The 12,477-nt window shown below is 41.5% G+C and overlaps 1 protein-coding gene across 1 annotated transcript; it reads right to left on the reverse strand.

Annotated features, from left to right (window-relative positions):
* Positions 1-3,877: 3,877 nt before the first annotated feature.
* rcn1 (reticulocalbin 1, EF-hand calcium binding domain) lies at positions 3,878-10,956 on the reverse strand. The gene is made up of 6 exons (XM_083901185.1): positions 10,621-10,956; positions 7,908-8,101; positions 7,637-7,815; positions 5,478-5,538; positions 5,188-5,387; positions 3,878-4,001 (listed from the first exon to the last, which is right to left on the reverse strand). The coding sequence occupies exons 1-6, from the start codon at positions 10,839-10,841 to the stop codon at positions 3,894-3,896; spliced, it is 963 nt and encodes a 320-aa protein (XP_083757311.1). The 5' UTR covers positions 10,842-10,956; the 3' UTR covers positions 3,878-3,893.
* Positions 10,957-12,477: the final 1,521 nt, after the last annotated feature.

Below are 12,477 nucleotides of genomic sequence, written 5' to 3' on the forward strand. Positions count from 1 at the left end.
GTCACCATTCAGATAACTGAAAAAAAAAGTTACTCACCATTCTGGACCAGGTCGAAGACGCCATCTTGGAGCTCCGTGTGGCGTTTTCATACAGGAGCTGGTGCACGCGACCACCTTTCGTCGTCTGACGTCATGCCGCGGTAGGTTTTTTTGTCGTCTTTTTAGAAAAATCCTTCCCTTTTTTGACGGTTTATGGCAAACTACGATTTGTTGCATTACCGCCACAAGTTCTCTCCTCCCGGAACAATTTCTGTAGTTTACAGCGTCACTGTTTTCGAGCGGAGGAAGCAAATCAGCGGTCATCAGTTGATTGAAAACCACCTGCGTAAAGATGAGCCAATCAGTCGTTTCATGCTTCTTCTTCTTCTTGGGTTTTAACGGCGGCTGGCCACCAACATTATGGGGCATTACCGCCACCTACTGACCCGGGGGTGTGGGTCAGGCTCCATTCTCGCCTCCCAAATGTCTCCTCTTGATGCTATAATATGCACACTTTCGTTCTGAAAATTGCTGTTTTAGCGTCAACATACAGGAACTGTAGGTGCTTTTATTTAGAAATGTTCAGGGATCTGCTGTATTTTTAGTTTGGATAGAAACAGGAACTGACTTTAAAAAACTGTGTGGTTGCATCTTAGTTTAGACAACACAATTGTGACTTTTATACTGAAAATTGCAGGGTCACGTTTCGTGTGGACAATTCGTTCCGAGTTAGGTATTCAACGGACTTTGCTCCACATCTAACGTCACCCTCCTCCGTCTGCACCAAGGGATAGGTGCACGATCACGGCCTGTGCAAAGTCTGACCCATCGCTCTTGACTACCGCAACAAATTACTGTTTAAATGACAGTATTTACATTAAAAAAATAATAAAAAATATGTGAAGCATTGAAATGGAATACAAAGATGTGTGTCCTGACTAGGCAGTCTAGTACTATGTTTCTGCACTCATTTGGAGTCTTTAGGTCACATGACCTGGAAGCTATATGCTGATATTTACATGGGAAAAAAAATATGGGAGGTATTAAAATGACTAGGCAGTTTAGTACTATGTTTCTGCACTGATTTTAAGTCATTAACCCTAACGGTAGACAGACCTGAAGCGAAGGGAAGTGTAAAAAAAACAAAAACAAAAAAAATGTTTATTGGATTGGATGATTGAAGTCTGAAGAAACAAGACATATTGGCAATTTAACATTTCATACTTAAATTTAATTTAATTTAATTTAATTTAATTTAATTTAATTTAATTTAATTTAACAAACCGGGGCTTCAGTAGCCAAGTTTAATTATCCAACCACATGGCAATAACTCCATGCATTTAGGCATGTAGACATGATCAAGACGACCAGCTGGAGTTCAAACTGAAACAAAGAACGATGATTTAAGTGGCTTTAAATGTGTCATGTTTGCCGGTGCCAGACAAAAAAAAAAAAAAAAAAACTGCAGATCATCTGGGATTTTCAGACACAACCATCTCTAAGGTTTACAGAGAATGGTCCAAAAAAAGAACATTTCAGTAGAACAGCAGTTGTCTGGGTGAAAATGCCTCTTTGGGGCCCAGCAGAGAATAATAACCAGACTGTTTTGAAATGAGATGGACAGTAACTGAAATAACCCTCCTGATAACCCGGGATGGCAGAAGACCTTCTCTGAATGGTCAAAGAACCTTTTACAATAAATCACTGAAAGACTGACTGCACAAAGAGGCACTGTCTTTTAAAAAGTCCCTTGAATGTATACATGGACACAATGGGAACCTTGGCTCACTCCTCAGGATTAAAAGGCTGTTTTAGGGATTATGGGTGTTTTAGACTAGAGTCTGGTTACCAAAGACTGGGAGCGTTCACCTGTATCACACAGAAAGTAGGACACTGGTTAATCTGGACATACAGTGTGAACCGTTATCTGAGAAGGATCTACAGATGAGTCATAGTGACTTAGATTGGTGAGACTAAAGGCCACATTATACTTCTCCGACTGCGTATGCGTTATCCGTCTGCGTCACCACGGAGACGCCTCGAGCATTTATACTTCTGCGTCGTGGTGACGGACACTCGCTGCAATTTCCCGCCCGATCAGTAGGGGTCGCTGCGCAAGGTTGTTGTGCTTCTGGCTACAGTGAGCAATGGCGTCCGAGAAAGAAAGAGAGAGAAAGACTGTTGTTGTTGAAAAAGTGGCCGTTTCTCACTTTTCTGTGTCACGGAACGCAGTTTTAAGATAATTTGAGGCGAGAAATTGGCCATTTAGAGTCTAAACATGTGCTGTGTGTGTTAAGATATGACGTATTTATAGTTCGGCAGCGGCGTTATCGGCGGGGATCAGCTCCGCCTCTGTCAGGACGCCCGGAGCGCACTGAGAGCCGGCACAGAGCAGCTTAGCTCGGCCTGTCCTGAGGACCAATCGCAGCTCTTGCCGTCTCCGTAGTCCCTTGACGGAGTGACGGACACTTAAAAAATATTCCGTGCACCCGGAGACGACGCAGAGGCTCTTCGACAGGTTCTGCGTCGACGCAGAGGACTCTGCGTAGCTACGCAGAGCACTTTACGCAGGAGTATAAATTGGGCTTGAGATTACTCCCATCTGCCAACAATAACAGTCATCATATCAATGAAAAGAGTGTTCCCTCTTTATTTTTGAGTCAGTAAGACTTCCGTCTCATCAATTTTAATTCTCTAAGGTCTCGTCTTTATCATGCAAAGTGGCTCGAGATGATGCATGTCGCGATTCCGCTCTATACAATTAAGACTGATTTGATTTACTCAAAAGGGAAGTGATTATAAATGATACTCTTTGGTGATTTAATGAATACAGATGTTTAGCAGGCGTCACACACAAACACCACAGCACATTTCATTGATTTTATTTTTGACACAGTAAGAAATGTTTGTTTACGTGTGTTTGAGCCAAGTCAGTGATGTGTAGTTTGTGTCAAAAAAAGAATTAGAACCGTATGTTAAAATTTCACATTATCAATTTTACAATACAAAACAGGCTAAATAACACACTGGGCTTATCTGACATAGAAGATGTGCTTGGAGTGATGCAACAACAACATAGTATTTAAGCTGTATAGACCTTAAAAAAACAACTTAAGCTTAGTAACAGACGCAAAAAAGGTAAACATCTAATGTAACATGAAGAGTAAAACAGAAAAAAGAACATGGAGCATACTGTTGGCCTTAGGTATACCAATAAATACATTTCAAACAATGTACAAAGAAAACAACCGTCTTTCACAGGCTAAACTAAAACCAAAGGCGTGCAAAAACCATGCTGTTAATTAAACATCACTTAGTTTTATGGCATTTAACTAAAAGTAATCATAATGTGGCCACAAAAACAAGTGTAAACAAAGACACATCACGTCCTCAGTTAAAAAAAAAAAACCAAAACCTACTCAGGTCCTGTAACATTTGATAAATAAATAGAAAACAGCATAAATGTTCTGTGCTGCAGTTTCACATTAACACTGTTGTTCCTGTATCTGACGACTCGTGTAAAGACCTGCATTCGGGTGGTTTTTAAATGAAGGACGTCCACACGCATATCTCTGTGGCAGGAGATGCCGGCGATGTGGCTGGAAGGCACCAGCGATGGAAAACAAGAGTCCACCTGAATCTGGCTTCACTCCCAGGCATCAGAAACACAGCCCGGCGACGTAAACGCCAAGACGGGACTCTTAAAGAGGCAGGACCAACCTTGTTTTGAGCTACAGTGTTGGTCCGAGGTCCTGAGGCACTGACGTCTGTCCCGCTATCACAAGGAATCAATGGAGCGGTGGTAGGAGGAGGAATAAGAGTCAAAGAGTTTTTTCTGTCCACGATGACAAAGATGTTCGATCCTCCTCTCGTCCACACGCGGACGGACAAACACACGCGCACTCGCCGAGAGCTCAGAGCTCGTCGTGGTTCCTGGTGAGGTCCTCTCCGTAGTTGGTGGCTTGACTTCCAACAAACATGTTCCAGTTCTCAATAATCTCTTCTTTGCTCAGCATTTGATCCTGAGGTGACATAAAGGAACCACAGGGTGAGTGATACAGGATATTTGAAGTAGGGTTAAATGGAAGCATTAACTCAATCACTGCCAGCCCAGTGTCCCATACTGCCAGCTGTTTTCGAGCATTTTGACCCATCTTTCGAGACCCACAGTATATTATTTTCTATGACTATGTAAACACTGAAACTACCAAAAGAAATAGACTTTTTCGTCCATCTGGAAAAGTTTGTTTCTACCTTTTTACGTTCTTTAGTAATCGGCATTAGAAAATATGCTGATTTCACTAGAAACAGCTTTTGACCAAGCTTTGACTGATCGCTTATCCAAAAACAGCAGTGCTGCCATCTACAGGATCAATTGGTCATTACGCTTAGTGCGGAAAACGCAATTGACGTCTAATGGCAGCGAATGAGTTAATACACTGCCACTGTTTTAAGACGGGTGGGCGGGGACACACACATCAGACAGCAAAAAACACCAATACGTACACTACAGTTCAAAAGTTTGGGGTCACCTGTACAATTTTTTTTGTGTTTTCCATTAGAACACACACTTTTATTCATCAAAAGAGTGAATAGAAAAACTATAGTCAAGACAACGACAAGAAATAATGATTTTTCTTTCGTCAAAGAACCAGCAAAACTGTTTTCAGCTGTGCTAACATCATTGCACAAGGGTTTTCTAATCATCCAATAGCCTTCTAAAGCGATCAGCAAACACAATGTACCATTAGAACACTGGAGAGATGGTTGCTGGAAATGGGCCTCTATACACCTATGTACATATTTCATTAAAAACCAGACGTTTGCAGCTAGAATAGTCGTTTACCACATTAACAATGTATAGAGTGTATTTCTGATTCATTTAATGTTATATTCGTTGAAAAAAAAGGGCTTTTCCTTCAAAAGGAAGGACATTTCTAAGTGAACCGTAACTTTTGAACGTTAGTGTATGAAGACATCTCTGTCCTTAGATATCCTGGATGTGTACACCACATGTGGCAGCAACACCAGTCTCACTCTTGTTTTTCATGGTCATAAAAGCATCCCATATCCTTCAACCATTATATTTAATGTCTAGCACATGATCAGAAAGTTTCAGTGTAGCAGAAAATGCTCGACATTAAACGTATTATTACTAATCGCTGTCATAACTTAGATAATAAAAAGGTTGAATCATGTTGCCTTTACCTTGTCCTTGTCAGACTCGTAGACCAGATGTCTGGCCTCAGCCTGAGCGTGGTCGTAGTCTTGGGGCATAATCCACTGGCGGATCTCTTCCTCGTCCATTTTGCCGTCTTTGTTCAAGTCTCGGAAATCGGAGAACTGCTCCCTCTCGGTCCTGACCCAGTCCGGCTCTGGACCTCCGTCTTCGTGGGCGAACATGTCCGCTGAGACGACACAGAGGGTTCGCGGCGTCAGTGAAGGAGTAAAGACGATTAAATAATAATAATAAAAGAAAACGTGAGCAGAGAACTCACCGATGTACTCGTCCTCGTCCACATGTCCATCACTGTTCTTGTCAATGTCCTCCAGGGTTTCCTGCGTTTACAATGGGTTAACGGTGTCGTTTAAAAACAAGGGTCAACAACACTGAAACTTTCACTTTGAGTAATAAAAGACAAACGTGCTGCCCCCAGAGGCAGGACAAGTGAATATATGACGGGTCAGTTTACAACATTTACAGAACAAACAACTTTAAAGCCAGGTTAGATTCTGCCCTTTCCTCTCTCCCATCCCACGTTTGACAGCGAGTGAATTTAACTAAATGGTTGCTAATAGGTTTTTCCACGTGACCCGACCATTAGTGAACAACCGCACGCTTGCATGTTCGATAATTGCAGTCGAGTTTCCCACATGCGTGCGGCTACATGGATACAAATCAGCATGTACACGGAGCAGGTGAGGAGTTCTCCGTGAACCCTTCTCAATGATTAATAACCATATATGTGCTGGAGTCTAATAGCTGACTAATAATAAATAAGAACATCCATTTATTTTCTACACCAGGTTAATCTGTGAGAGGTCGCGTGTAAACATGGAGCGATGCACATTAAAAATGTAAACTTTAAAAGACGAATACGGGCCCTGTAAAAACCCCGTGTTTGGTTCGGTACAGTATGGTATGTATGTTTATTGTGTTTCCATTAGGGTAAGGACCAAAATAAACTGCCTCAATTGTACAATTCTTTCTTCCCTTTGGATACCTGAGTAAAATGGTAGAGTCAACGTGGAGCTAGACCATAAAGCACCTAAATAAAAAAAGTATTTTGATAATTGATTAATTGGTTTAAGTGTTTTTTTTTTTAATAATAAAAAACAGGGCTTGTCAGCTCAAATGTGAACATATTCTTGTTACTTTGCTTCATGAAACAAAGAAATAAAAAGCGAAAAAAACTGAAAAAAGGGATCGAGAAATTTCCATTTAGGGTACCTAAATTTCCCCTTGATTTACAGATGATTCGTTTATGAAAATAACCGTTACCTCTAGCCCTAACAACAACACAGATTTTTGGGATAAAGGATTTTATATATCTTTCACTGACTTAAATTGGCTAAACTAGAGAAATGGTTTGATTATGTACTGGTTGAATTTCTTAAAGAGTTTAATACATATTTATGAATTAAAATAGGATAAATTGATTATTTACATCTGATGATGCAATAACAATAAAGTAAACACTGTTTACTGTCAGTGAACTACTTAACTTACAATATTTGTATATAAACCACTCTATATTCCAAATTCTTTCCCCATAATCAGTGCAGCAGCCTCAGGTGGAGGAGCTGCTCTTCGGTAACATTCAGTGACATCATCAAAAATCCACAGCCATTAATAATTGACTCGGTCAAATGGGTAGTACAACTTTCATGAAAACGGCAGCAAAGTGCATATTTGCCACACAACTGTTCCACAACACTACATTTATATTTAAAGACCAGGTCTCAAATAGGACACTGGACTTGTTCCACAATAATAACATAAAATAAAATAAAATAAAATAGAGGGCCGTGATCATTCCAAAATTAAAGAGAAGATTTCTTAGAGCGGTGAATCACGACCTTTTCGACGACAAGGACAAGATGTATATTTCTAATGGAAAGAGATCTACAGACTTTAGAGCATGTGGTTTAAAACACAAGAAAATCAATACTTTACTTATCATTAATTCAAGTTAGAGCTGAACAAATTGGGGAAAACATCGAACTACAATTTTTTCCAACAGCTATTTGATCTGTGATGTAATCTTTTTAAGTGAATATACTGGTCAATGTTCAATGTGTAATAGCTTTAAAATGTGATGGAGCATTACTACCACATGACACCACCAAAAACATTAACTAATCTACTTTCTATTGCGAGGATGAAAAGTTAAAATATGAAAGGTTTACACCACATACAAGCTTTTCTTAATTTGCATGCAAGATACAACAATCAAAACAATTGCAGTCCTTGCAATATGCTAATTACACACCTTTAAACTACTATTTTGATTTAAAAATATTTTAAACTGAGGGTGTTTTCTTTCCAAATGTCTAATACTGTGCTTGGTACGACGTGTGAGGCTATAAACACTGGCATCACCGCTCTGGCCCTTTCTAATCACATTTAATTATGGGCTGGTGACAGAGGGCTTACCAGAATCACAATATCCCTCATGTGCTCAAACTCCTCTGGGTGGAGAAATGCCGTGAACTCCTCTCGGTCCGCCGTCTGGTCTCCGTTCAGATCGGCCGTTCTGAACCTCCTCTCGTCTCGAGGAAGCATCTTCTTGAAGCTGAACTGTTCCGTTGCTTCCTCAAACTCCTCCGGGTTGGCTGTGGGTGGAGGATAAAAGAAAAGTCATCGTCGTGCCACGTTTGAACACATTTTTAATACTCGATTAAACAACAGAGCGAAGTCGTCATACAGAGGTAGTATCCGTATGTGGCCTGCTTGTACTCGTCCCACGAGATCCTGCTGTCTTTGTTCAGGTCGTAGTCCGTCCACACCTTGGCCACGTTCTCGTACACGTAGCGCTTCTGCACGCGCTTGATCCAAGCCTTGAGTTCGGCTGTGGTGATGTAGCCGTCGCCGTTGGTGTCGATCCGCTGAACGATTTTACTGTGAGGCAGAAGAAGAGAAAGAAGTTATTATTACCTGGAAATAACAACTTCGATGGAGGCTCTTTCATTACCACTCGACACCTGAACCAATGTCCTTACACTATGTGAGTTTGGAGAGCAGGTAGGGAACACTGTGCGCAACACAAGCCTCTTTACCACGAGTCAAAAAAACAACAACAAATACCCACTAACATTGGCTTCTGTTTGCAAAGGAAATGGACACAACCTGCATTCACCAAGATGTCAAATGACTCTGCAATAAACTGACATCTCGTTTCCAGTGCAATGTTAAGACGTACATTCACTCACCACTGACAAAAAACTGAAAAATGAACTGAAGGCAAATATATTTCAGTGTTAAAATAACATTCTAACTGGTCTACACGGTACAAAGAAGCAAAATCCTCTAAATGCAACAGGTAAAGAGCCAGTTTCCTTATTCGGTGACTTAAACTGCATTTGAAATCTAGGGATGAGTCCAAATAATACTTTATATATCAAACCCATACTGAGGAAAGCTATAAAAAGTAAACTCAAATAGAGCTGAAACAATTAATCGATGACTAAATGAATTGTCAATGTGAATATTTTCTTTGTTTCTTTGCTCCACATAAGGAAATCATCAAAAATAATAAATTTTTGTTTGTGGACAAAACAAGACATTAGAGAACATCGTCATTTCCAGGTTTTGACAAACACTGATCAACGTTTTTAACATTTTATGGACCAAACTATGAATCTAGAAAGTAATCGCCAGATCAATCGATTAAGCTCTAAACTCTAACACGATCTGTAAACCCCAAATATCACCGAGTACAAATACATCACTGTTCTCCGTGTGACGAGAACACAAGTGAGGACTTTCGTTCAGCTGTGTTCACTCTGACTTTCAGTTTAAGCGAAAAGTTGTTTGGAAAAAATTAGCATTAAGAAGATGCGGAAGGATTCGAGGTCATGTTTTGGTTACGGCAAATGTGTCGTTTTGTTTAAAAAGGGACTTTAAAAAATGGGATGTATCACTCTGATTATACATAACAAAGTCTTGTGTTTGCTACAGTGTCTAAGTTACATGGTGTTGCTTTAAAAAGGACCTGCATCACATGTGACCCACTGATGAGCCATCAACGATACACAACTTTTTTGGCAGCTCCATTTTTACTACAAGACTAATGAAGCCTCTGGAGGGAGGAGCGGAGTCAAACCCATTTTAGTAAAAAAAAAAAAAAAGGAAAAATGCAGTGTGCTGCTGTTGCTGTGAGGTATTCTTAGTGCTGGGCTGCCACGTTGAGACGTTACAGGGATCCTCCCACTCCCCACACCACAGGAGAGAGCTTTTCTTAAGGGGGCGGAAGTCAGTAGTGCCAACATGTCATTCAAGAAGTGGAGGGGGGGGGGGGGGACACACGTACAAGATCCACGTAGTGCATGAAGTTGGTGAGAGCAGAACTCTGCCGTCTCATCACCACTTTACCGAAACTTCATCACCTTCACAAATGGATTCTTTAATGATGATGCATAATTAACATTTAAGCATCATGGCAGTTAACTGCGGAGAAGTGCGTGCGTGTGCAAAACCATGCAGAGCTCCTTCTCTGCTGGCATGAACACGCTTCTCAGGCACTTGTGCCGTTCAATTTTTAATGTGAACATTCACACGCAGCAGCAGCAGCAGCAGCAGCAGCAGCAGAGGAGTGAGTGGATGTGATTTACCGACACAGAGTCAAAAAACGCAGCCTGTGAGAATGACACGCAGGACCAGGCCCACGGGGGGCGTGGTTCGGACGTTTCCTGTCACGATTATCGGAAATAATTGAGATTCACAAAATTATCGCTGCGATAATTGTAAAATATATATATATATATTTATAAATGTGTGTGAATTTTCTTTATATTTGTGTCGTTCAAATTTGGTTTCAGAATTCTGAATTCTGTCAATGAAATGCTACCAAAAATGTTACAAAAACTAATTCCTGGGGACGGATTATTCTTTTATTTTAGCTTTCAACAGCAGCAAAATATGAACTGCTGCCCCCAGTGGGCCAAGACAGTACTGCAGATGAGACACGAGAGGTCATAGAAATAGAGGTTTTTAAATTTCAGTGATTAATCGTTATATCGGCATTTAAAATATCCATGAATACAAATCGACTGTTTGACTTTTAAGCGGTGAAACAACTTAGAAATCGTGTTCTCTATAAATGCAGATGCTCGATTCAAAGCTAAAAGGTTATATAAACTGTACATTTGCACATACTTGTTATACTATATACTTGTTAGTCTTGTGCAGCCATTAGTCACAAGACTCAGGGGAGATGAAGGCTCCCCCTTGTGGCACTAAAACACAAATCACTAGAACTGTATGTTGGCAGCAAGAGAACGATTTTTGCCCATTCACGATTATGCCGATTTTTTTTTTTCACGGTTATATCGTCGCATACTGTCAGCGATTGGATTAAATAACAACAATGATGATGATGATGATGATGATGATTCTGGTGATGCTACAAGTTCCCTTACCCGAGCCTGTCCTTGCTCTCCTCGGGAGTGAGCTGGTCAAACGTCTTGGCCTCCTCTTTGCCCAGAAAGGCCTCATGGTCGTACTGGAAGCTCTTGTTGTCGTCGGGCGTTCGCATGTTCAGGTCACTGTCGTGAATCACTCTCTCCTTCTTCAGCGTGGGCTTACCGTGACCCACAGACGAGCACAGGAGGACGGCGCACACCAAACCCAGCAGCTCCATCACTGAGCCGCGTCTCCCTGCGGCCACTTTGTTTCCCTAAAGAGCCGGCGGCCTGTGACACAACAACACCGAGCAACTGCTGCAACGCAACCACCGCTACTCACGTTTTTTAAAAAAAAAACAGCGCTTCTCTGTTTCCGTGGTGCAACAATGACGCAGCAGTAGCAGCGCAAAACCTTACACACACACAACAGGTCCACTAAAGACTGAAACGCCTATGCAGTCACTCACACTCAACCGGTTTCAACCAAATCTGGTCCCTCTTTTTCCTGAGGAAGAGGCGAGGACGCGAAGCAGAGCGGCACTTCCTGTCCCCGTCACGCACAGCCAATCACAGAGCGCGTTTCAGGGCAGAGCCCAGCCTCGTCCGCTCACAGGGCGCCCGCCATTGGTCCACAGGACGTCGGTAACAGGAGAGGGATTTTAGGCGCCACGTTGCAAGCTGACGCACAAACTCTTGCTCAGTGGATTTTGGAGGGAGAGAGAGAGAAGTCGTGAATAAGCGTGGGTCACAGAGAGTCAGTGTGAAAGACAAGTCCTACACAGCTGCTCCCAACGTGTCACCATTATGTCCAAACTCGTACCAAAACCCACTCGCCGTGACGCGTTAGCTGCCTACAGGTATGTATGTATGTGTACACGATGTGAAACGTCGTGGAGTTTTCCCTCACGAAATCGCCCAGTGTGGAAAAGTGTGACCCAAAAAAACACACACACACAGTGAGGCCTGTGGTCATTAAAAATAAACTTTATCTAATCATTGTTGGTCAAAATGAAGTGAATCCTGAGTTTAAAGTGGTGTTTTACAATAGCATGTTATGCTATGATTGTGTTATGTGATCCAGACACAATCTGTGTACATATAAACACAAGGATTATTAATCAATCGCGAAATTAATCCTCAACTTTTTTGATAATGGATTAATCGCTTTGAGTTTGTGTGTGTGTGTGTGTGTGTCATTAAAACAACATAAACAAGTAAACACTGATCGACATATTCTGGTATTTTATGGACCAACAAGTACTTGATTAATCCAGAATATACCTGCTGTTCCATCACTCTCTCTCTATTTTGAGGATTGTTATTAATATATTTAAAGGTCCAGTTTGGGGAAATCAGTGACATCTAGTGGTGAGACTGCACACTAACACCCGGTGAAACTAAGCAGGCCTTTGCTTCCTGAAAAAGATGTTATTCTTTGTGGTTTGTGTGGAAAACCACTCGCACTGGTTTGTCTGTTCACACTGTTGTAGACACGTGCTGGTCTGTGTTAAGTAGGCTTTAATGCCAATTAAAGCACATATATGTGAGTTATGGAGGTCTACTTGCATACATTAACTTGTTTTTATAGTCAAAAACCTCCTAGTTGCTGTAAATGAGACGATAGAAATCTCTCCTCACTGAAGCTCTCATCAGTTGCGCTTTCAGACGAAAATCTCACCCCCAGAAGACAGAGTGCGCTGTGATTGGCCAGCCAGCAAGAGCTTTCCCAACTGTCTTGTGATTGGCCAATACCTGGAAGTGACGTAATCAGCACACCAGCTCTCAGAAGCACAGCTCCCCCCTCTGGAACGGTGGAGGCACTGCTACTCATTATCAAAACATTGATTTAACAATGTTTAAAAATAGCTTCGT

Source organism: Microchirus variegatus (genome assembly GCF_963457635.1).
Source record: "Microchirus variegatus genome assembly, chromosome: 14".
NCBI classification, from domain to species: Eukaryota; Metazoa; Chordata; class Actinopteri; order Pleuronectiformes; family Soleidae; genus Microchirus; species Microchirus variegatus.